Below are 26,792 nucleotides of genomic sequence, written 5' to 3'. Positions count from 1 at the left end.
TTTAGAGCGAACGCATCAGTGATTTTGTCGCTTTTTTTTTTTTTTTGCAAAAGCACTCCATGTTTCATTACTAATTAGTAAGTTATGCAGTCACCAGAAAAAATGCGCTCAATAACAGGAAGTTGTAAGTTCAAAGATTAATGCATGGGCTGAATCACATTACACTGTTTTTTAGTTTGAAAAACTACCACAAATACATGTTTTATTGGTGTATTTATCAATTAACCAGGCAACAAGTTGCCAGCCCCATGACCCCCCCCCCCCCCCCCCCCCCCCCCCCCCGGCGCCTCCAATTGATATCAGTGGTTAATAGTCATTAGTTATTAGTCAGTAGTTATTACAGTGCTTAGTCAGTAGTTACTATAGTGTTTGGTCAGGAGTTAAAAGTGTTGATTAAGTTGTTGTTACACAGCTCGTCCAGCAGATGGAGCCCTCCAACCTCCCTCCCGCCTCCCGGTCGCTCCGCTCGGACTCTTCTCGGTATGAACGCGCCTTTGTTTCGCTCTGACCCGCATCAATCCCGCAGCTCGGAGCCCGCGTGCGTGAGGACGTCCAGTTGGAGGAGCAGTGCGTGGCGTGCGGGCTGCTGGAAGCTGCACAGAGCGGCTGGATGAGAGGGTGAGCTGCTGCTGCTGCTGCTGCTGCTGCTGCTGGATGAAACTCTCCCCGGAGCTGTGAAACTTTCTCCCCGGCTCGGAGTGCAGGAACTCCGCACTGATGGCTCCGCTGCTCCCGGCGCTGCTTTGGATCTTCTGCGTGGCTCCGAACCTCCCGGCGGACGGTCAGTTTCTCTCCCGGCCCTCAAGAGCCGCTTGGTCTTATTCTCTTCACTTTCCTCTGGTAAACCTGGAACAAGCTGCTCTCAGTCCTGCAGGCTGAAAGTCTAACCTGGGTCCGCAGAAACAGTCTGAAGAAACAGTCTGAGCTGCAGAAACAGTCTGAGCTGCAGACACAGTATAAGAGTTTAGAACCCTCCTGATTGATTGATTCCTGTTTCAGAGTTAAAGTGGAGTTTCTCCTCCACGTTTCAGCTTCAGCCACTTTATGTCTGTTCCTCCTGCAGCTTGTTGACCTGTTTCTGCCTGGGGGGGGGGGGGTCTGGATCGGACTGAGAGTCTCTGTGTCTTTGTCATGTTAATTGATGAATAGCTGGAGGTGACCAGAGTCTTTGTCAGTCCTGCTGATTCATTTAGGGCTTGGTGGTGGTGGTGGTGGAGGAGGGTGGTGGGGGGTGGTTTCCTGTTTGTAGGACCCACCATTTGGTTTGAAGTGAAAGGGGCTGTGGGGGGTGGGGTGTGGGGGACCTTTACCACCTCTCTGCTCCTCTGGTCTGCAAACAAGCTTCTCTTTCAGTGTTTCAGAGTTTCAGTTTTCCTGCTGAGTCGTTCAGGAGTCTGAAGAAAAGTCATGTTTCTGTATCATGTGGATCGTTTGACGTTCTGCTGTTTGCATGTTCTTCATTTGCCGGTGTTTGGATTTGACTCCTTAAAAACCTTCCTGGTGCCAGGTCTGGGGAGCTGGTGGCCCCTGTCCACACAAACATGGCGGAGCCGTTTGACTCACGGTCGTATTCTACCCACTGAGCAACAGCCGTCCAAATCCCATCTTTAATGGGCCTTTCACGTTGGATAATCCAGGACTCGGTTCACTTGGGAGGCGGAGCTGACATTGTTCACCCCTTCGTTTGGTTCAGGTGTAGTTCACGTTCACTTTTGAGACCGGATCGAACCTCATCATGCAATTACACTAGCCGCTGTTTGGGGGCGCTGTCGCCTGAAAGAAACATTGGCCAGAGAGGAAGTAAAGAAAAAACAAGGCTCATTGATTGGTTTGGATAGAAAGAGGAAGTCCCGCCCCTTTAGCCTGTGGTGGCTCGGCGAGTTAGCTCATGTCCAATGGGAAGCCACAAAAAACCTGATATCGAGTCTTCAGACCAGATATCAATGAGTCTTCCTCTACTTCCTCCTCTCTACTTCCTCATCTCTACTTCTTCCTCTCTACTTCTTTCTCTCTACTTCTACTTCTTCCTCTCTACTTCCTCATCTCTACTTCTTCCTCTCTACTTCTACTTTTTCCTCTCTACTTCCTCCTCTCTACTTTTTACTCTCTACTTCTTCCTCTCTACTTCCTCATCTCTACTTCTTCCTCTCTACTTCCTCCTCTCTACTTCCTCCTCTCTACTTTTTACTCTCTACTTCTTCCTCTCTACTTCCTCATCTCTACTTCTTCCTCTCTACTTCCTCCTCTCTACTTCTTCCTCTCTACTTCCTCCTCTCTACTTCTTCCTCTCTACTTCCTCATCGCTACTTCTTTCTCTCTACTTCTTCTTCTACTTCTTCCTCTACTTCTTCCTCTCTACTTCCTCATCTCTACTTCTTCCTCTCTACTTCTTCCTCTCTACTTCCTCATCTCTACTTCTTCCTCTCTACTTCTTCCTCTACTTCTTCCTGTCTACTTCCACATCTCTACTTCTTCCTCTCTACTTCTTCCTCTCTACTTCTTCCTCTCTACTTCTTCCTCTACTTCTTCCTCTCTACTTCCTCATCTCTACTTCCTCCTCTCTACTTCTTCCTCTCTACTTCCTCATCTCTACTTCTTCCTCTACTTCTTCCTCTCTACTTCCTCATCTCTACTTCTTCCTCTCTACTTCTTCCTCATTACTCCATATCTGAACGCAAGATATATTCAAACCTTTTCTTTCAACATCTGTTACTGCTGATTCACGCAGCTCGCTTTGTTTACTACCCAGAATGCATTGTGCACTACGTCCCGTCCTCTCACCCTGCCTGCTCGAAATTTAATTGGTGAACAAACCGAGACCTTTGTTTTCAAGGGGACCAGAGATGTCGTTAGCTCCAGTTCAGGATTCGTGGGCATGTTCATGGCCAAACAAAAAGTTTCATCCCCAAAGAGAACTGTGGTCTGGACCAAACAGGAGAATGTGAACATGCCCTTAGACGTCCTCTCTATACCTCCAGAAGACGTCTCCAGGGAAGCCCTAACCCTAACCTTAACCGTAACCCTAAGCCTTTTATTTATTTTGTTCATTGTGTCACGACATCCGGAGGTCTTGTCTGGACGTCCATATGATGTCCAGACAAGACGTACGTGTAATGTCCAGGAAAGACGTACAAAAACCTTTCATTCTGGCTTCCCTGAAGACGTCTTCTGGAGGTATAGAGATGATGTCTTAAAGACTTGGCCTGCTGTTGCTCAGTGGGAAGTTTTATTGTCCATATCAGTAATTTAATAGTTGAGACTCTCCCCTGATAGCCTCCGATTTCGCATCAGTCCACTAGAACGTTGGTTCTCTCCATTTTATTCACGTTTATAGCGTTTTGTTCTCTGCACACACGTCTGTGTGGTTTCATTATAAAAAAGCGACAGCGCCCTCCTGTGGACCGGCAGACTAACTACATCACCAGTGTGCCCACTGCTGCACTTTTCTATAATGGATTAGGTCTTGTCATGTGAAACGTTGTCATGGAAATGTTGCCTAAATCTTAACTCCGTGTGAGACGATGATATGTGGGTGTAGTTTGAGTCCAGACCACTAGGTGGTGTTTGTTGACACCTGGTCCCATCTGATCGTCCCCCTCCTCCTCCTCCTCCTCCTCTTCCTCATGAGAGTCAGCAGGACCTTGAGGAAGACCTCCATCATCTCAGAGGATCACAGCTGCAGCTCATCATCTTGTCATCATGATGTTATTTCATCATAAACAAAAAGTGAAACACACTGTTTACATTCCTCTCAGGCTGCAACACACACACACACACACACACACACACACACACACACACACACACACACACACACACACACACACACACACACACACACACACACACACACACACACACACACACACACACACACACACACAATGAACAAGGAACAACAATAAACAACAGCAGGAGCAGTTGTTCATAACTTCATCCTCACAAACACTGGTTCATGCTCACGAAGGTCAAAACTTCCAAAGCGCCGTGAAAACATGAATGGACGAATCGGCAGAAGCAGCAGGCGCCATGTTGGGGACTTGAATTCCCGTTTCCATGACAACGTTTCAAGTGAAGACGCATTACTTACGCTTTCCTTTCAGAAACGTTTCTTGTTTACACAGCATTGTTTTGAAAACGATTTGTGTTTACATGGCAACAGCAGAAACACTGAAAACGATGTAGTTTTGATGTTGATCCACTAGTTGGTGCTGTTAGTTGTTTTTGTGATGAAAACACACATGCAGCAGAGAACAAGGGGCTGCGTCAGTCCTCTCATGGTCTTCTCGTGGATTTCTTCTCATGGTCCTCTCATGGTCTTCTTATGGTCCTTATGGTCTTCTTCTCATGGTGCTCTCAGGGACTTCTTCTCGTGGTCCTCATGGTCCTCATTGTATTATCATGGTTCTCGTGGTGCTCTCATTTTCATCTCATTGTCTTCTTATAGTCCTCATGGTCTTCTTCTCATGGTCCTCATGGTCTTCTTCTTATGGTCCTCTCTTGGTCTTCTCATGGTCCTATTATGGTCTTCCCATGGTCCTCTCTTGGTCCTCTCATGGTCCTCTCTTGGTCCTCTCATGGTCCTCTCAGGGTCTTCTCATGGTCGTTCACTCGGTGCCTCATCACAGAGCTGCTTTGTTCAGAGCTGCAGCTCATTGCAGGCTGCCGACACACTCAGGAGTGTGAAGCCACTAAAGCACGGCTGCACATACACAAGCACACGCACGCACGCCCGCCCGCCCGCCCACACACACACACACACACACACACACACACACACACACACACACACACACACACACACACACACACACACACACACACACACACACACACACACACACACACACACACACACACGCACGCACACGCACACGCACACACACAGTGAGTTTGAGTTTTTGAGGGGCTGCTGGCAGCAGGCAGGTATGTGTTGAGGAATGTGTTTTCTTGAAGTGCAGTGAACACTCAGGTATCATCAGTGTATCATCACAGAACCAGTGTGTGTGTGTGTGTGTGTGTCATCATGTATTACTAAATAGCACAATGGGAATGATCCAATCTGATTAAACACTGCATCCATCTGCTGTCACTCAGCATGGAAATGAGTCCACACAGGAAGGAGAGTAGGGACTCTACAGGTCATACATGTACTACTGCAGGTCATAAATGTACTACTACAGGTCATACATGTACTACTGCAGGTAATACATGTACAGTCTCCAGTGGAATCATAGTGAGAAAAGCTGCGAGAAGCCAGAAGTGTGAAAATGATTGTAGGAAGAGTTGAAGCTGTTATTCATTTCTAATTTCAGTATCTGCTGTCCAGAGATTAATTCTTTCACCTGTAAGTATTTCACTCCCAGTATATATTTAAGAAACACATGCTTCAAACTCCAAACACTTGAACTTTTATATACTATTATTTTACTTTTATTGTAAAATACCAATTTAACCCAAATATTGTGGAGTATAAGCAACAGAAACTCTTAATTTAATTTTTTTTCTGTTTGAACTGAAAACAAATGATCATCTTGTAAATATTAGAAGGTGCTGCGGTGTAGTAGTGTGTGTGTGTGTGTGTGTGTGTGTGTGTGTGTGTGTGTGTGTGTGTGTGTGTGTGTGTGTGTGTGTGTGTGTGTGTGTGTGTGTGTGTGTGTGTGTGTGTGTAATCTCCACCTGTCCAAGTGTCGTTGGGCAAGACGTTGAAAGGCGCTATAAGTGAAGTCCATTTATCATTTGTCCGTTTACATGACAGAGTGTTTTCGAAAGTTTGTTTTTTCAGTGACTGTTACTGTGTGAAGTGATACTGAAACACAAGGTGTAGTGTTTTCACTTGAAGTACATGGGAGGGGTCATCATGGTGATGGAGGAGTGAATGTGTTAGGCCCCGTGGAGCCAATGAAGCTCTTTGTTCTAGTCATTTGGAAGACTTTCTACTATGTAACTGTGTGGACCCCCCCCTGGGTTTATCAGTTGTTTGAACAGGAAGTAGTCCCCCTCACCTCTTGAACTGGGTTATATAAACTGTATAGTCTACCAGGAGACCCCTCACCCTACCCCCGCCACGTTCTTCTTGACCTCTGGAGTGGGACTGTGGAGGTTTTGTCTGCAAGAGAAGTTCCCCGGTGCTGCTCACTGTGTTTCCTCTTCTCACTGTGTTTCCTCTTCTCACTGTGTTTCCTCTTCTCACTGTGTTTCCTCTTCTCACTGTGTTTCCTCTTCTCACTGTGTTTCCTCTTCTCACTGTGTTTCCTCTTCTCACTGTGTTTCCTCTTCTCACTGTGTTTCCTCTTCTCACTGTGTTTCCTCTTCTCACTGTGTTTCCTCTTCTCACTGTGTTTCCTGCTCACTGTGTTTCCTGATCACTGTGTTTCCTCTTCTCACTGTGTTTCCTGCTCACTGTGTTTCCTCTTCTCACTGTGTTTCCTCTTCTCACTGTGTTTCCTGCTCACTGTGTTTCCTCTTCTCACTGTGTTTCCTCTTCTCACTGTGTTTCCTCTTCTCACTGTGTTTCCTGCTCACTGTGTTTCCTGCTCACTGTGTTTCCTGATCACTGTGTTTCCTGCTCACTGTGTTTCCTCTTCTCACTGTGTTTCCTCTTCTCACTGTGTTTCCTGCTCACTGTGTTTCCTCTTCTCACTGTGTTTCCTCTTCTCACTGTGTTTCCTCTGCTCACTGTGTTTCCTGCTCACTGTGTTTCCTCTGCTCACTGTGTTTCCTCTTCTCACTGTGTTTCCTGCTCACTGTGTTTCCTCTTCTCACTGTGTTTCCTCTTCTCACTGTGTTTCCTGCTCACTGTGTTTCCTGCTCACTGTGTTTCCTGCTCTGGACTAGAGCAAGACCTGCAGCCGTGTGTCGAGTCTGTTAGTAATTATCCTGTTACAGCGTAGCAAGAAGTGTTCTCATGTTTTATTGTACATTCTTCTCTACCGGTGTAACTCTATTGTGGAACTGATTGCATTGAAGTTGACATAACAGTGGAGCTCAGCTCACATTCCTGTTTTAACTCTCAAACACAGTTTACTCAACCCGTGAGACTCTGCTGTCAGTCCACTGCTCTGTCAGTCCACCGCTCTGCTCCATCCACCGCTCTGCTCCATCCACCGCTCTGTCAGTCCACTGCTCTGCTCCATCCACCGCTCTGCTCAGTCCACCGCTCTGCTCCATCCACCGCTCTGCTCAGTGCACCGCTTTGCTCCATCCACCGCTCTGCTCCGTCCACTGCTCTGCTCCATCCACCGCTCTGCTCCATCCACTGCTCTGCTCAGTCCACCGCTCTGCTCCGTCAACCGCTCTGCTCCGTCAACCGCTCTGCTCAGTCCACCGCTCTGCTCCATCCACCGCTTTGCTCCATCCACCGCTCTGCTCCGTCCACTGCTCTGCTCAATCCACCACACTGCTCCATCCACCGCTCTGCTCCGTCCACTGCTCTGCTCCATCCACCGCTCTGCTCCATCCACTGCTCTGCTCAGTCAACCGCTCTGCTCCGTCAACCACTCTGCTCAGTCCACCGCTCTGCTCAGTCTTCCACACTGCTCAGTCCACCGCTGGAACTTAATCTGCACCTTGGGTGTTGAGCCTGACACTGATGCAGTTTCTTATTAAGTCACTGCTGCAGGAAGAATCACGGCACAGTCTGTTCCTCTCTGGACCTGCTGGAACAGACTCACATGAACTGATTACAGTTGTTTTCTCTGAGCTGCAGTGGAAACATTCAGATTTTTGATGGAAAAAACAGCCGATGTTCTGCTGACTGGATTCAGTGATTCTCCCAGGAGCTGCTCAGCTGCTAGCTGGTGAATTATTACGGTCCGTGCAGTGGTTTAGTACCCAGTCTGGACTGCCTCATTGACTCTGGACTGTCTCATGGACTCTGTACTGTCTCATGGACTCTGGACTGTCTCATGGACTCTGGACTGCCTCATTGACTCCGGAGTGTCTCATCGACCCTGGACTGTCTCATGGACTCTGGACTGTCTCATTGAGTCATCTCGTTACAGTTTGACCCTGGACCATGTCGTTTCAGACACAGGCTGGTAAAGAGCCTGGACCTGCAGGTTTTTACAGTCTGATGCTCCGTTAACAGAATAACAGCATAACAGAACATCGTCCTGCTGGCACGTCTCATCCTCTCATCCTCTCAGCCTCTTATTCTCAGTTCCTCTCAGCTTCTTATCCTCTCATCCTCTCACCCTCTCATTGTCACAGCCTGTCATTCTCTAAGCCTCTCATCCTCTTATTCTGTCAGCCTCTCATCTTCTCATCATCACATCCTCACATCATCTCATCCTCTCAGCCTCCCATCCTCTCAGCCTCACATCCCCTCATCCTCTCAGCCTCTCACCTGCTCATCCTCTCAGCCTCCCATCCTCTCAGCCTCTCACCTGCTCATCCTCTCAGCCTCCCATCCTCTCAGCCTCTCATCCACTCATCCTCTCACCCTCTCATCCTCTCAGCCTCTCATCTTCTCATCTTCTCAGGATTTTCGATGCCCCCCACCTCCAACTTGGTTCGTGTCTCATCTCTGTGCCTCCAAATGGCAGAACATCTGAAGGGAAACGCTAATTTTTATGAGAAGACTGTTCCTGTTTTTACTCAGTCATGGGGATTATGTTACCCTGGGGGGTGGGGGTGGGGGTGGGGGTGGGGTACCATCTGAGGACCTGTACAGGACCCAGAGATGTCCTGATGGTCAGTAGTGGGAGAAGATTCTCCACGCTAATGGATTCTTCTAGCATTTAGCAGATCAACCAGCTTCACTTCCTGCACATTCAGCAAAAACTGAGGGATCATCCTAAACATCACCAACGTCCTGAACCTGGACTCTTAATGAGCATTAAACTCTTAATGAGCATTACATTTTTAACCCTTCGAGTCATGTGGACTTCTAATATCATCCTGAAGACGTTCTGTTCATCAACCCTCCTGCAGGGTTCTGTCATGTTCTCACTGCTTATCTGCTCTGGAAATGAAATTGTGAATGGTTTTCCATTGGTTTGGTAGAGTAGGAGGGGGGTGGAGGATGAGGAAGGGGGAAGGGTGTAGCAGCAGGGGGAAGGGTGTTGCAGGAGATAACGTGGAGATGATGAGGTCAGAGGTCTGACCAGGACTCTGAGCAGCAGCTCCATCCTGTGGATTCTCAACATTCATGGACTGATGGAGCCTCAACGACTCACAGGATGTCTCCCCTCTTTCCTACAAGGTTTTTCACTCTGGTTCAATAAAAGAGTCGAACTGCGTCACAAACGTCTGAAGGAGGATGAAGAAATCAAACTGCCTCTCTGCAGCGTTCAGCTGCTCGGCGCTATAAAGCTTTAACCGCCGCAGGGTTACAAAGATCCAACTTTCAGGACATGAGAGACTTAAAGTTCATATGAAGTCCGGTTCTTACAGCTGGAGTCATCAGGCACAGGACCCAGCTGGAGAGCAGAACCAGAGACACAGTCAGAGGGAGCAGACACATAAGAACAACCTCTACAGTCTGGCAGGAAGTAAGAAAGTGACAGGAAGTAACTGTCAAATAGAGAGGAAGTAACTGTCAAATAGACAGGAACTCCGGTTCCCAATAGTCCCTCCTATTTTCTTTACTATCCACTTCACCTCAACCCCGTGGATGACATCACAGGGTTAAGGAAAGGTGTTGGGAGGCTTCCTAAAGGAGTTAGGAAAGTAGATCTTGTTGTTGTAACAATCGGACCGCACTTCCACTAGGTGGCGTAATGTTCATCTGACAGCGGTGCAGGTTAGTGACGTCAGTCATGAAAAAACAAAAAATTTCCCAAAATTACTATATAAAACACATTTCTACCATATTCCCCTGAGGCTCTAACCACTGATATAATCTAAAATATCTCAAGGTCTGAATGTAAATCAAAGGAAAAGAGGAACTGAAGGTAAAGAACCAGGTGAATAAAGAACCAATCTAACTGAGAATAGGCTGTATAAAAACTGGACTTTACCGTGTTGGTTCTACAACATCCAGAACATTCCTAAATTGGGATCTGGGTTCTAGATGATTTAAAGTTGTTCAAGGCAGATTATTGCTTTGGTAACTTACATGATCTGCTCCCTATTCAGTCATCCTGAGTTAAATGTTGTCGCCGCAAGGAATTGTGGGGGAACATGATCTGGTCTCCTTCGGTAAAGGAAGCATCAGTGTTTCCTAGGCTGAAGGAGGTTCTAAAGGAAGCATTGAGCCTCCGTTCCTTAGCTTAATGAGAATTCCAATGCTCCTTATTATGGCCGCCACTTAAACACTTCTGGGGTTAAGGAGAAGTAGATAGGAAAGGAGATAGGAGGGACTATTAGGATGCACCCAAAGTAACATTTAAAAGGACAGGAAGCATTAAGGCTGAAGGAGAACCTGCGTTAGGCTGAAGGAGAACCTGCGATAAGACTGAATGAGAACTTGCGTTAAGGCTGAATGAGAACCTGCGTTAAGGCTGAAGGGGAACGTGGGGCATGGGGGTCAGTCTGGGCTGTTTTCACTGGAGGGGCTTCAGACAGTTTGACCTTTAAACTTTACGAGGGGTCATAACTGCAGTGTGTCCACAGTTTGTTGAAATACCAGTCACATTCCTGCAGGTTGCGTTCAGAGTTTCCAGCCGCTGTTGTCTGGCCTGGGAGAGTAATCATATAGGATTTCCGTCTCGTTTTTCATTTCGTCTGATTGGCTTGAGTTTGTGTGGCCACGGCCCGGCCAGCAGGACGGCACGCGAGCTGCTTTTGTTTCTGGAGGAGCCGGTCAGCTCTTCGTTCCTGGGCTGTTTCTCTGTTTCCTCGTCACACTGGGAGCTGCTCAATTCTGCTCCAGATAGAGATTCTATTGGGGAGGAAGGAGGAGGCGAAAGAACTCGTTCTTGTCTCAACACGGAGAATTCGATTGTCTCAGGAAATTAAAACGGCGGTAATATATGGCTTTTTTTTATTTATTAATTTTTTCCTTGTCCAATTCGGCAGCTTGGTCAAACAATATGATGTGATTGAGAGCCTTCTGGTGTCAGAACAGATTTTGCCCTTGCAACAGGAAGAGACCTGTAGTCACACTAGCTCCTGGAGCTTAACTCCCCCCTCATCCCTCCCCTCTCTCATCCCTCCTTCTCCACCTCCGTAGGAACTGGACTGCTTCGTTCACTTCGTCCTTCGTCTTCCAGCCTGAAGCTCAGGCTGACTCGATGTGTAGAACTGAAGCGACGAGGCTCCTGTTGAATCTCAGTGTCTTTCTTTACTGCACTTAACTCTGTAACCTGAATAGGTCCCGAGAGAGAGAGAGAGAGAGAGAGAGAGAGAGAGAGAGAGAGAGAGAGAGAGAGAGAGCGGTCTGACGCTGATCACAGACAGGAGCTTCACTACTCTATAATGAATAAGATTGAAGATTAGAAAGATGAACGTGGTTCTCATCACGATGTTTTCAGATGATGTCAACCTTCACAATAAACATCATGTTTGTCTTCGAAGAAAAACAATAATAACCAAAAACAGACAATGTTTCTCCGGCGCGATACGTCCACGCTCTACAAATTCAGGAATGACATAAATAACCTTCGAATCTGAGAGCAGCTCTCAATTATTATTGAATTAAAACATTTTGCTTAAAGTAAATGCTGAAGGCGCTTTGCTTTATATATTGTGTTAATTTAAAATTACTTACGATTTCCATACAGGCTACTTTTGTTCTATAATGTATATATTAATGTGTCTGACACTGGCCAGTACGCTGTGAAGCGCCCGGTAGTTTGGGCTCTTTTTTTAATGTGAGCAGCAGCTTTGGAGGTTTGAACAGGCTGGATCGTAGTGCTCCACAGTATTACTGCACAGGGTCGCCTGATATCATCCAGCTCCGATCACAACAGTCCTCATCCAGCAGCATCTGTGCTGATGTTCACCTGAGACAATGGAACGGAACCAAACAGAACAGAACAGAATAGAATGATAAAGATATCAAATGACTCAGTATAAGAATAATTCATATTCTTACATGTACAGGTTCAACTAATATAAAGATAGAAATGTAATTGATTAGTCGAAGTGAAAATCTCAGCTCGAGTTATTAACTATATTTCCATGTGTTTAGTTTGGCTCCATCATGCAACATCGACAGAAGAGAAGCAGAGGTTATGTTTACCTGCTGCTCTACTGCTCCTCTACTGCTGCTCTACTGCTGCTTTACTGCTCCTCCACTGCTGCTCTGCTGTGGCTCTACTGCTCCTCTACTGCTGCTTTACTGCTCCTTTACTGCTCCTCTACTGCTGCTCTACTGGTGCTTTACTGCTCCTTTACTGCTCCGCTGTGGCTCTACTGCTCCTCTACTGGTGCTTTACTGCTCCTTTACTGCTCCTCTACTGCTGCTCTGCTGTGGCTCTACTGTTCCTCTACTGCTGCTCTACTGTTGCTCTACTGTTCTGCTGCTGTCTATGAACCATAAAATCAGGCCACAGTCCATTCTGGCACACACACACACACACACACACACACACACACACACACACACACACACACACACACACACACACACACACACACACACACACACACACACACACACACACACACACACACACACCGTTTCACTACTTCACTGTAAATCTGTCAACACTTCATCACTTTCAGATCTAATTATTTCTGTAACGAGGACTAACTTTTGTTCTCCTGTAGGAACACGCAGGTCCACATGATGATTTTGCAAACAGAATTAGGTCCCTACAACGTCAGAAATACACGCATGCACGCACGCAAACACACACATACACACACACACACACACACACACACACACACACACACACACACACACACACACACACACACACACACACACAAACCGCAGCGTGAGCACTTTCACAGCGGAGAGAAGGAAAGTGTTGAGGTGTGCCAGGATGCCTCAGTCAAATGCCGGTCGCTGCAGCGGCAGCTCGGCCTCGCCGCTCTCAAAGGAGTCTTTCATGGCGGAGGCAGCAGACTGCAGGAATGCAGCAGGCAGCTCCACATGGAAAAGCATCCTATTGCCTTCAGTCCGCTGCTTTACGAGGCTTAAGAGGAATCGCAGCGTCCACTTTCCTCTGAATGCACCATACAACAACATCACACAGTATCTGGAAAAACCTTGCTGATTCAAATGGGAGGTGCGTTTCTGATGCTGGTGGATCTGAATCGAGCTATTTGGTGTTTTAACGCGACGCTTCGGCTCAATTATAGGCCGAAGCTTCACAGCCGCTCTAGGAGAAGAAGCTGCTTTGGCCTTATTTCAACGAGATCCTTCATGAAGTGGCTGATTTACACACTTACCGATATGCAAGTAGATTATGGTCTCAGTTTGTTTGTTTTGTGGCTGCCCGACTGAGACTGAGACTACAAGTCAAGTATTAGAGCGGACGGGAGGAAATTAGGGTTCAGCTGCGTTGTTGCTTACTCAAAGTCCAGTTTCTCGTCGTTTCTATAGCAGAAACATCGTTTCTATGATGGAAACATTGTTTCTTCAGCAGCTTCATGAGGAGGAAACACAATATTGTTTCAAGGTTTTTCACCCACGCGACAAAGTGATGTCATAAATCGTTGGTGTCGGTAAACACAATGAATCACAGCAAACACTTTGATAACACAGCGGTGAGCAGGAGCGATCAGGAGCGATCAATGTATTTTGTGTGTTAAAAGTTCCTCGCCCAGAATGCCCTGGGAATGAAAACTTAGGATCCAGTTGTAGTTGTTGATGTTCGTCTCTAACACGTCGTCAAAATCTTTCTGAAGGAAATTCCCCATCAAACTCGGACAAATTTGTATTTCCAGCATTTTATTTTGGCGGGACATCCCCAGTTTATTGACGTCTCAGCATCACAGAAACTCCTGAAGATTCCCGAGGCTTCGTGTCACAAGATCCTGTTTGTCCACTGGATCTCTCCACATCTGGATTCTCACTGGAAAAACCATCAGCCATCGGTTTTACTACATTTCAGACTTTTCTCGTTGTTCGAAGACTCTTTCTTTGAGAACGTCTGGATTTGTTTCACCCTGAATCGGTCAAATGTTGATATTCTGGCTGGAGCTGCCGCCACGCCACCTTTGATATCCCAGAAACCCTTGCGGCAGGTTTCCCAAGATGACGTCAGTCAGGAAACATAAACGGGTTGATGGATACAGATTCTGGTTTGTCTGTAAACATCTGGACTTTGGTGTGACGGATTTGGGAAACTGCAGGTTGAAATGAGAGTAAATGAGAGGAGATGGTCTGGTTTTGTGTATTTGGGGGGTCAGCAGACATTCTCTCCAATGTGAGTTGATCCAGAAACTAAGTTTATGTTTAGATTATCTTTGGACTCCCAGTTCATGAGGAAAGAACATTTTTTGCAACGCTTATGGAGACCAGGAGCATTAGGACTCATTTCTCTCTCTTTTAATATCTGTGAGATCACCTAACAGGCAAAGTGCAGGTGAGACCCAAATAGGGTGGCCCAGGCGATGGAATAGGGTGGCCAAGGCCCTGGAGTAGGGTGGCCCAGGCTCTGGAGTAGGGTGGCCCTGGTATAGGGTGGCCCAGGCTCTGGAGTAGGGTGCCCCTGGTATAGGGTGGCCCAGGCTCTGGAGTAGGGTGGCCCTGGTATAGGGTGGCCCAGGCTTTGGAGTAGGGTGGCCCTGGTATAGGGTGGCCCAGGCTTTGGAGTAGGGTGGCCCTGGTATAGGGTGGCCCAGGCTTTGGAGTAGGGTGGCCCTGGTATAGGGTGGCCCAGGCTTTGGAGTAGGGTGGCCCTGGTATAGGGTGGCCCAGGCTTTGGTGTAGGGTGGCCCTGGTATAGGGTGGCCCAGGCTTTGGAGTAGGGTGGCCCTGGTATAGGGTGGCCCAGGCACAATGACAGGTCTTCAGGAGATTCTTGGTTTGGGAGTCTGTGGTAGGGGTTTGCGGTTTGCTGTGGAGGACTGATGATGACGTTGATGGAGAGCAGATCGGAGCAGCAGTGACTAGGATCAAACATCCCAGCAGCTTGAAGCTTTTGCTCCGTCCTTTTAACGTGGCTGTCGAGGTTTAGGAGCTTTGCAGCGTCTCTTGAAACTGAGTCGAGTCTCATGCTCGTCCCAAAAAACAGGTCAACAGGGACAGACCAGAGACGTTCTGACTGAACAGACACGGGAGGTTTCCCTGGGTCTGCAGTGTACCTGTGTCTGCAGTGTACCTGTGTCTGCAGTATAGCTGTGTCTGCAGTGGACCTGTGTCTGCAGTGTATCTGTGTCTGCAGTGGACCTGTGTCAGCAGTATAGCTGTGTCTGCAGTGGACCTGTGCCTGCAGTATAGCTGTGTCTGCAGTGTACCTGTGCCTGCAGTATAGCTGTGTCTGTAGTGGACCTGTTCCTGCAGTCTCGCTGTGTCTGCAGTCTGCAGGCCAGTGGCTCCTCCAGTGAACGCTACACGCTTTTCCTCTCAACCCTTCAGCGCCACACCTGGGAAGCACATGCTGTGTGAGGAGCAGCAGCCCACGCCAAGCAGAGCGGAGCTAAAGCCTGATTCTGATTAGTTCCCAGAGAGATCTGCAGCCAATCAGAGGAGCAGCCAATCAGAGGAACAGCCAGTCAGAGGAACAGCCAGAGTCTCGGTTACTCAGAAGAAACAGCAGGAGGGATTGTAGACGGCACAAAGCTCGGCCGAGGACAGGAAACACACGACATTTCCCAGAATTCTCAAAGTCCAGTCACCTCTGAAGACATTGTTGCTGCTGTGCTTGTGGACTGTACTATCAGCCAAAACATTAGAACCAGGCTGGATGCTGGTGAACACGTTAGCTCAGTGCCACGGGACAGAAACCGAGAGAAAGTGACAGAAATCTGGTTTGACAGTTTGCGACTCCGCTGCGTTTTTATTTTATCTCCATCACACATAACTGTGGGCAGTGAGCTGGTTCTCATCAAGGGGTACTCCAAGTGAGGGATCCAATGTGATTAGTGAAACCCGTCAGAGCTGAGAAGAGTGATATAAGACCATGGTTCAATCTGGGATTCAATTGACCGTGTGCTGTTAGCTTTTGTAGAATGCTCTACGAGAGCTCCACCACATGTTGAGTGTTATCGTGATTGTTGTCAATGACTTTGAGCTCCGAGGCGTTTTCTTCTCGGTACCAGTGCTTTTTTTTTTTGCCCCTAATTTGCACTAACTGGGATTTCTTTTTGTTTTTGTTTGCTTCATTCTTTCTGTCACATGTTTGTGTGATTGCAGTTTCCCCCAGCAAAGCATCGTTCAATTTGCTGTTTTGGGTTTTTGGTCATATTTCCTTGGTTTGTGTGCTCCTCTTTCTGCTCTGTGGCCACCAGGTAGAAAACAATCGGAGCTGTCAATGCATGTTTAGAGTCCGGTTTTTCTCTGCTGCGTGGGTGTGGTTTCATTACGAAAACAAGTAACAGCACAACTAGTGGCCTAACATGAAAACTACATTGTCTTTTCAGTGTTTCTGCCGTTTCCATCGAAGACATTATTTGTGTTATATGATCTGATTCTTCCTGCATTCATACGTAAGATTATTTATTCTCTCAGCCTCTCAGGTGAACTAGAAGTCTAAAACGTCAGCAGATTGATTAGTAATAAAGGCTCTGGACACGTTCCCTCTCCCGGCATGTTGAGAAAAGCCTTGTGAAGCTCTGTTCTGTTTTTGTTTGAGTAGAAACCTGACAGATTCCATCCAGAAACACTGAGGAGCAAACTGAGGTTATGGCCTTCCCAGAATCCCTCCAGGGATTTATTAGTCTCGATGTATACAGTGTCTGTCGACCCCCCATTCCTCAGCCCTGGGTAGTCAGTCAGGGTGTAACAGGCAGGCGGCCCTGTACAGTCACTGCACTTGTTTATGCTTGTCCGTCCTCGTATTAATGTCTGGTGGGTTTTTCTTGCCCGGCGCTCAGACTTACACATGTTTGGTCCCTGGAAACTCTTCCTCCTGCCGTCTCCTTCAGCCCAATGTGTTGTTATGTTGGAGGTCTGCAGTCTACAGGGCCTCTAGGGACTCCATGGGACTCCAGGGTCTCCAGAGTCTCCAGGGGCTCCAGGCTCTCCAGGGTCTTCAGGGTCTCCAGAGTCTCCAGGGGCTCCAGAGTCTCCAGGGGCTCCAGAGTCTCCAGGGGCTCCAGGGGCTCCAGGGACTCCAGAGTCTCCAGGGGCTCCAGGGGTTCCAGGGGCTCCAGGGGCTCCAGGGACTCAAGGGTCTCCAGGGTCTCCAGGGTCTCCAGAGTCTCCAGGGGCTCAAGGGGCTCCAGGGGCCGCTGGGCTCTGTGTCAGCCTGCTGTGGTTGTGGTTGTAACTGTGTCCTGTCTGTTCCTGCAGCTGACCCGGGCCTGTCGCTGGAAACTGACGGACTCCTGGAGGCTCAGAGTGGAGCTGCTCCCACGTCTGAAGGTCGATAACTCTCCTCTTCCTCCTCCTCCCCCTCCTCCTCCTCCTCCTCCTCCTCACCCTGTTCCTCTATGACGCTTTACAAAAGACGGCTTTGAATCGTCAGTCAGCATTAACAGCAGCGTTCATCCATCGGCTCGTTATGATGCTGAAACAGAAGCGTTACGGACTGAAGTGTTCGGCATCTTCATGAAAACTGTTTTCTAACATCCCGTGTAAATCCTGCTGACGTGACAGAAACAGTCTGTGTTCGGTTTGTACTGTGTTGGTGATCAACTCATGATGCAGACCAGAGGAATCAGACTAGAGAAATCAGACCAGACTGTTGCTGCATTAGTGCTTGTTTCCGTGCAGTGATTGGCTGTAGCTCTGAGTCTGTACAGCACAGGCTGATGATGATAGTATGGAGCTAAATGAGCTGGACATGAAGTTAATGGTCTCATATTATATTTTAGATTTTCACCAATTTCACACTAGTCTCTTTTGTTCAAAGACTATTCAGAGTTTATTGCCTCAATAATCCAGCATTTCTTTGATTTTCAGCCGTTTGAATGGTCGATCCTATGATACATTATTGAGAAGGGCTATGGCTATCAGGGAAGAGGAGGAAGTGCCTCGTGTCAATGTTTACAATCCATTGTAGAAACGCTGTCGTTCAACCAGTTTGAACCAGAATCTGACCAGAAGGACAAGCTCCTGAAGAAGTTCAGATTCTGCGGCTGCAGCGGGACGTTTCAGAATGTTTAGTTAAAAATATTAATGATCTGAATATGTTACTTAGTTTGGTCGTGTGTTTAGTTACAGTTACTAGCAAGCAGCTACCGCGAGTCCCTGCTAAGTGTTATGGTTTTCATATCACACTGAATTTATTCAGCCTGTTGCTCTGCATAGAACTCAGAGCTTCTTTTTAAGAAGCACAACACACATCTTATGTTGAATGTCTCCTGATATTATTTACTCTTGCATACTATTGAAGGAGCTACGTTAGCCGCAGTGCTAATGCTACAGGAACTATCACACGGAGTAGACTAGCACAGTAAAGCAAAACAAAACCAAATAACTTACAGCCCCATGTTCGGAGTTTTTTTTTTTTTCAATCAATCTTTTTTATTATTTCATAATACAGCACCACAAAGTAAACACACACAAAACATAACAAGACCAAACAAAACACTAATACAAAATAACAACAACAACAACAACAACAATAATAATAATGTTATGTACTCACCAAATATGAAAATGAATAAATTCATACAATCCCTTATTCTGTTTTAGCTGAGAGTTCGATCCAAATCACTTTTTTTCATTCCTCCTTAAAGTATAGAGCAAGGGGAGACCAATTGTTTTGAAAAGAATTCAGAGACCCTTTAAGTACAAAGGACAGCCTTTCTAAAGGTATTACTGAGAAGATATTTCCACGCCACATCCGAAGATGTGGTGGTTCTTCATCTAACTATCTTCGTAAGATTGCGTAGCGGGCAGCAAAAAGTAGAATTCTCAAGATATATTTATGATGAGTAGTTGTTTCCAACCCTAGAACCATGTGACACGGGTCAAAGGGGATATTGATAGCCAATACTTGATTAATCTCTGATTGGACAGATTTCCAAAAAGTATTGAATCCAAGAGCAAAACTACATTAAATGACTATATGTTCCCATACTGCTTTTGCATTTTGGGCACAAGGGGGAGCTCTCTGTGTCATATTTACTATGTATCACTGGTGTCACCTGAAGTCTGTGAATCATTTTATATTGGGTGTAGTATGATTTATTTGAACATGTGATTTTCTTTGCATTTAAATATATGTTTTTCCATCCTATGTCATCCAGGTGAGTACCAAAGTCCTCATTCCGAAGATTTTTAGTTTTCATCAAGGCAGGTTTCCAATAAATTATAATTCGGAGCTTTTCTATATGTTAGACTGAATATAGTTTCTGATTTGTAAATATCGAAAGAAGTGCGTCTATGGAAGATCATATTCAGTCCTCAGTTGGGAGAAAGATTTTAGGTTCTCACCTGAAAATAGATTATGAATCTGAGTTATTCCAGCCTACAGTCCTACAGTCCATCGATGCAGGAAGGAAAAAAGTCAGGATTTTCATAGATGGGAGCCAGAAACGAACGAAGTTCTGGTGTTCCAAAATGACGTTGCACTTGTTTCCATGTTCTAAAAGTATTTTTAACTTTTGCATTATCATTGAGCTCATTCATTAGAGAAGTCTTCTTTATAAATGGGAGAGTTGAAAGTCCTGTGTTTATTGCCTCTGCTTCAAGGTCGAAGTAAGAAGATGCACCATCACTTTTGAGCCATTCCAAGATGTATTTAATTTGAGCAGCCTGGAAATAGCCTTTAATATTTGGCAGTGCTCAGCCTCCTTCATCCACTGGTAGCTGCAAATTATCCAGTTTCATTCGTGGACGTCGACCGCTCAAAATAAATGTTCTTATCAGGTGATGTATTGACCTAAAGAACATTTCTGGAACTTGGATAATAACTGCAATGGGTATAATAATCGTGGCAGTATATTCATTTTAATGACAGCCACTTACCGATCAATGATAATGGCAACGGGGTCCATCTTTGTAAATCATTTTTAATCTTTTTCATGACTGAGGTCAGATTCATTTCTATTAATTCATCAATTCTGGGTGAAGTGTTAAAACCCAGGTATTTAAATCCGTTGGTCGATAACCTAAAGGGCATTGATTTTGTTAAATGAGAATATTCCATATTCCCCATTGGTAGAGCCAGAGATTTCTCAAAGTTTACTTTATAACCAGATAACTGTTCAAATTCATTTATTATTAGGGATGTCCAGGTCACACTTTTTTGCTCCTGATGCCGATCCGATTTTTCAGAATTGAGTATCGTCCGATACCGATACTTTCCCGATCGGATACTTACGTTGCTTTTGCAAATATACTCAATAGTCTATTTTTGGAGCAACTAAGATGTCTGAAGCTAAAAGCAGTATTGGCAGAAGCTTCGTTTAGCTAGAAATTGTTGTAAAACTCACTTATTAAATCAAAATTCTTCTCAGAATGACTTAAGAACTTATTTAAACTATATTCAGTCATTACAAAAACAAAAAACCAATTACACTCTGCAGTCTTGTATCTCTTATTTATGTTAACTTAAACAACTTCACCTGGATTTTGTGGCAAATTAAATTTTTTTTAAAGGAAACCCAGTGAATCAGTTTGACTAACGTATAAACTATAAAAAACTACAACATAAACAGTATTCAGTAAAACCAATTAGAAGAACCCAATTCCACTTCAAAGTGTATTTGGCTGGTTGGGTTGAAAAGAAGTCCTAAAAAAGTGCAAATACAATAATAAAAATAAATAAATAAATCTTAAACATAAATGCTCTTAGGCTCTAATGTAACTTCTTTGTGTATTACATTTCAGTTTCCCTTAAAGCAGTATGAGACGTTTGACCTGAATTGTCACAAAACATTTACATTTCAATGTGAATTATAAACACTTAATTCCTCTTCAAAGTGGTAAAACCTGTTTGACAAAAGTAGTCTGATCATAGTTCTCTCAAAAACTTAATCAGAATACGATCTTTGTCCTCCCTGGCCTTCTCCCAAAAAACTCCCGTCCACACCTCACTATGAACACGGGAGGAAGGTTCATAATCGGTGCGATGTGATCTGGGTGACGGTGCTCGGACTGCCACCCCAACGACCCGGAAACGGATAAGAGGGAGAAAATGGATGGATGGATGGATGGATGGATGGATGGATGGATGGATGGATGGATGGTACGGGAGGGAATAGTTCATTCTTTTTATTTGTTTGTTTTATGCGTTGTACTCATAACAATGTGTTTGTACATTATGGTATCCAGTTTGTTTGTCATACAATGGTGTCATGAGCAGTCCCGAGAGCAGCTCTGATGGAAATAACATTATTCATTTAACTTCCTGGAATGTCAGAGGTTTGAATAACCCAGCCAAAAGAGCCAGAGTATTTTCTAATCTACAGAACCTCCATAGCGACATTGTTTGTACAAGAAACACTTATCAAGCATAAAGACGCCCGAAAATTGAAATGTGCTTGGATAGGACAATCCTTTCAGTCAACTTTTTCAGCTAAAGCACGTGGTGTAGCCATACTAATTAAAAAGACTATTCCTTTTCAACACAAGACCACCAAAACCAATCCTAAGGGCCGATTCATAATTGTGACGGGCGCCATTTTAACACACCAGTTCACCCTGTTAAACATATACGAGCCGAACTCTGATAATCCAGCCTTTTTCTGGGGTGTGTTTAAGGGGGGGGGGGGGGGGGATTTTAACTGTGTCTTAGACAAATTTATGGACAGATCCTCCCCTCGCCCCGCCAACCTCTCGAACTCCACGGTTGTGCTGAACAATCTGATGACGTCGCTTAACCTCATTGATATCTGGAGAATACAACATCCCACCGAGAAAGAATACTTCGTTTTTTCCCCAGTTCACAACACCTATACAAGAATTGATTATTTTCTAATCGATTCTAAACTAGTGTCAGCAGTACCTTCATCAAAATATCACAATATCTTGATCTCAGATCACAGTCCTGTTACTATCGGCCTGGATGCAGGATAGAAGAAGGCTCAGTACTACGGGCGATTTAATCCCAACCTACTTAATAATGATATATTTGGCGAGAAATGCTCAGTCTTTATCAAGGAATATGTGGCTTTCAATGACACAGGGGACGTCTCAGATTCAACTCTGTGGGAAGCCTTCAAAGTGGTACTGAGAGGGTTTGTTAATATCATATGAAGCTGCACAAAAAAAAGCAAAGGAGACACAAGCTGGTGGAAATAGAACAACATCTTACCTCACTGGAAAAACTGTATAGAGAATCTCCTACTCCACCTGTACTTAAGAACATTATAAAACTAAAACATGTATATAACAGTATTATTTCTAAGCAAGTTACCACTTTGCTTCTTAAAGTAAGACATAGGCAGTATGAACTGGGAGATAAACCTGGTCCGCTGCTCTCTCGGCAGCTGAAAGGTGCACAAGCCAACGGCCATTCATAAGATCCAGCCTGCCTCAACCGCTTTAGTCACAGACCGTGTTGAAATAAACAATTGTTTCAGGAATTTCTATGAGGGGTTATATACATCCCAAACTCTTACAAAGGAAGAAGATATTCTTCAATTCCTGCGATCTGTTCCGCTCCCCAAACTAGATTCAAATGCACAAAATGAGCTTAACTCGGACATTTTACTACAGGAAGTACTCACAGCAATAAAAGAGTTCCCAAATGGGAAGGCAGCTTGCCCAGATGGTCTTGGTATTGAGTTCTATAAGGCATATGCAACTGACGTGGCCCCTTTACTGCTAAGAATGTATAACGACTCAATTAAAAACGAAAAACTGCCAAAGTCACTATATACAGCAAATATCTCCTTAATTTTGAAAAAAGACAAAGACGAGACTGATCCATCATCTTATCGGCCCATCGCTCTCCTGTGTAGCGACTTAAAAGTGATCACCAAAATCTTAGCCAATAGACTAAATAAACATATATCAACCATAATTCACCCAGACCAGGTGAGCTTCTTCCCTAGAAGGTTCTCTTTTTTTAATACTCGCAGACTATTAAATATTGTATACAATAGACAGAATGTCCCAAAATGTGGAGTCCTTACACTTGATGCACACAAGGCATTAGACCAAGTGAAGTGGAGATACATGCTGCTTACCATAGAGCAATTCGGTCTGGGCAAGAACTTAAATGTATGGATAGAAATGTTATATGCCTTCCCAACCGCTTCAGCTCTCACTAACTCAGAGTCATCGCTCCCTTTTAACCTACCCCCGCTTTACATAGCCCCAAAGCGCTATGTAAAGCACTTTGGGGCTGTTGTCAGCTAAAAAGCGCTATATAAGTTAGTCCATTTACCATTTTTACCATTTACATTGTTGGGTTTTGGCAGGGCTGCCCTCTAAGCCCCCTGCTGTTCGACATATGCATAGAACCCGTGGCTGTCTGCATCAGAAACAACCCAAAAATTTCTCCCATGGACCTTGGACAAATAGACCCCCATATAGCTCTATATGCTGATGATATAATCTTGTTTTTCTCACAATCTGAAACCTCGATCCCATCTCTACTAAAACTTGTGAAAAAGTTAGGAAGGTTATCAGGCTACACTATAAATTGGCAGAAATGCGAATTTATGCCTTTGAGCCAGGACCTTGACCCTGACTTCCTAAGCAATCTTCCATTTAAAGTCACAGACGACATAAAGTACCTTGGAACCACAATTCTGAAAGTCAGACCTGCTTTACAAATTGAACTATAAAGTGATGATTGATAAAATTAAGAACGATATTGACCACTGGCGGACACTTCCTTTACCAATGATTTGCCGAATTAACGCCATAAAAATGGTGACTCTATCTAGGTTCTTGTACCTATTCCAAAACATACCCATTTTTTTGGCCAAAAGCATTTTTCAAGTCATTGGACTCAGTAGTTATGCCTTTTATTTGGGGGTACAAAACACACCGTTTAGCTAAAAAACACCTTTGCAAACCTAAAGATCTAGGAGGACTGACTCTACCTGTTTATCTGCTCTATTATTGGGCAGCCAATGCTCGTGCGCTAATTTACTGGCATGACGCATATCCTGATGGACTCAAAGAATCAACACCACCATGGGTGGCCATAGAGCAGAGGATCACGGGCACTTCTCTCCCAGCACTACTTAATGCGGAAAGTAAACCTCTAGGATCATTCAAAGGGAAAATATGGTATCGAATTAAGAAAAACTTTAAATTGCCCAAAACCTCTGTTTTAGCGCCTATCTATCACAACCATGCATTTCTCCCCTCTCGGTTGGATGCTGTCTGTTCAACGTGGAATAGGAAAGGTCTTGTTACAATTAAAGACTTATACACTAATAAGGTATTCTCTTCGTTCACCCAACTCCGAGATAAATTCACTCTGCAGCCATCTAATTTTTTCAGGTATCTGCAGATAAGGAACAATGTCAGAGGAAAGATTTCAAATTTTGAAACCCACGATCCCCCCAACGACTTCCTGTCCCTGCTAGTAGCTAAACCGGATACTACAAAAACTCGTCTCTAAGTTTGTAGTTGTATTTGCGTCAGACCACCCCACCTACCCAACACTTCAGGGAGTCCTGGGAAGGTGAATTTGTCGTGAAAATCTCGAGGCCTGGGCTGAATGTCTTCACGGAATAAACTCATGCTCAATTAATTCAAGGCATCAGTTAATTCAATATAAAGTCATACACAGGCTCCATTACTCGCGTGTTAAATTACATTCTTTCTATCCATCCTCTTCTCCACTCTGCATTAAATGCAAACACTACGACGGAACCTTAAGCCACATGTTTTGGTTTTGCCCCAGGCTTAAGAACTTCTGGTCAGGCATCTTCCATTTTTACTCAGAAGTGTTTGGACTTGACCTCCACCCTGGCCCAGAGATAGCCATTCTAGGCTGGTCACAACAGCTATTAACTTTAAGCCGTTGGAAAATCCAATCGATCCCATATGGGATGGTAATCTCGAAGAAAGCCATTCTTAAGGTCTGGAACAAAGGAATATCCCCGTTTCGCCACTTGGCTCATAGAGTTTTCGAGTACTTTATATATGGAAAAAATCCGATATGAGACCTGTGGGAACACAAATAAGTTTAAACTAATTTGACAACCTTTCCTTGACTACATCTCAGACCATAGAGGGACCACATGACACCTGGAAGACTCATTTTTAACTAAATGATTGCTCTTGTTTCTTGAAAATAATATATCTGAATTAATGGATGAACCATATAAACTCATGTAGCAGAGTACGCCACCCATTTTTTTTTTTCTCCCTTGTTGTTGGATCTGTAGGGTTCTCATTATCATGTGGTGGAAACTGTTTTATTGTTCTGGATTTATTCTGTCATACTCGTACTGTCAGTCAACCAGCTTGCACACAACACGACGGTCAAGCTGTTTGACACACACACACACACACACACCTTCAGTGAACCAGGCTCAACGTGTTCAGTCCTCTCAACAATCTGCTCCTCAGAACAAACTTTAGCTGATTATCCACCTGTGGTGAGCCGGGAGACCAACTCTGCAAAGAAAGAACAAGAAACAGGAAAAAAAACGCTAAAGTCTTCAAGCAGATTTGTTTAGATTTCTCTTTAAATAAACATTTGTGCTGGCTGTCAGCAGGTTTTGGTTTGAACTGTAGACAGAAAGTCGTCTTCCTGCAACACTGAGATCCTCAGATCAGATTCCTGCTGCCTCTCGTCTGGACCAGGAATTTCTGGCTTGTATTACTCTTGTGTTTGTGGCCCACAGACTTCATTTAACATGCCTCACTATTTACAGTGTGGTGAAGCAAATATCAAACACGTTTGATTACAACTGCATGCAGGGATCTTGGTTTACCTTAGTTTACCGTAGAGTGTTGATTACAGTATATTCCCACGTGATTGCAAATAAACCCAGTCTGTGTAATCACATCAAGGCTAAGAATGGAGGGAACAAAAACTATTTGTTTGTTGTTGGTTGGGGGCGTCACCTGAAGCGTGTTGGTCCACTAGTTGGTGCTGTTGTTAGTTTCAGTAATGAAACCACACACACATGCAGTAGAGAACAATGGGCTCTAAACATTAACACTGGGAGAACATGGACATTCTAGTGGACAGACCACCATGTTGGATTGTATTACGGTGACTGTCAAAATAAAACTACCAAGTTGGATTGTTATTACAGTGACTGTCAAAATAAAACTCCCAAGTCCCAGGAGAATATGGACTGGGTGACATGACACCACAGAGGAAACATTGTTCTGGGGCCCTCTGGTGGCAGCGGGGCCCTCTGGTGGCGGCGGGGCCCTCTGGTGGTGGGGCCCTCTGGTGGCAGCGGGGCCCTCTGGTGGCGGCGGGGCCCTCTGGTGGTGGGGCCCTCTGGTGGCGGCGGGGCCCTCTGGTGGCGGCGGGGCCCTCTGGAGGCGGGGTTGTTCTTGCAGTTCGTGGGTGTTCAGCAGGCCTCTTGGCCTGCAAGCATCAATCAGGCGTTAATTTGAGGGGACGCTCCGGCGCAGCAGCAGCAGCTCAGTTTAATACCAGGGTGGGAGATGAAACGGCGCATTGTGAGGAGAGTCTGACCAGCAGCCTGCCGCAGGCTAAAGAGAGCAGCCGTCCTCAGTCGTCACTGCAGAGCTCTAGTGATCACTTCCTTGTTGTAATGATTATTTAAGGTGCCGTTTGAAGCACTGATGTAACTCTGTTCACTCAGGAATGAGGCTGGTGTGTGTATGTAGGTTATGCAGCTCACTTTGTGCACAGGATGGAGTTTTCCTCATGTTGGTCTTAGTTTCTCTGCCCAGATGTAAAAGCAAAGCTGAACACAATTCGCATGCCGACTTCCTGTCA

General features: G+C 45.3%; 1 protein-coding gene across 2 annotated transcripts in view; it reads left to right on the top strand.

The window, feature by feature from the left end:
* The first annotated feature begins 482 nt into the window (after positions 1 to 482).
* The window catches only part of ror2 (receptor tyrosine kinase-like orphan receptor 2), a 49,019-nt gene continuing 22,709 nt past the window's right edge, over positions 483 to 26,792 (top strand). Inside the window, exons 1-2 of one of the 2 annotated variants that reach the window (XM_080476276.1) lie at positions 483 to 781; positions 17,297 to 17,368. In XM_080476276.1, the coding sequence (XP_080332402.1) occupies positions 718 to 781; positions 17,297 to 17,368 (136 nt within the window). In that variant the 5' untranslated portion in view covers positions 483 to 717. The remainder of the gene's footprint in view (positions 782 to 17,296; positions 17,369 to 26,792) is intronic. The other variant, XM_080476277.1, reaches the window with a different exon arrangement.

The sequence above is a fragment of the Lipophrys pholis genome (genome assembly GCF_963383615.2).
Source record: "Lipophrys pholis genome assembly, chromosome: 12".
Taxonomy (NCBI): domain Eukaryota; kingdom Metazoa; phylum Chordata; class Actinopteri; order Blenniiformes; family Blenniidae; genus Lipophrys; species Lipophrys pholis.
This window is presented reverse-complemented; position numbering and strand designations above follow the sequence as displayed.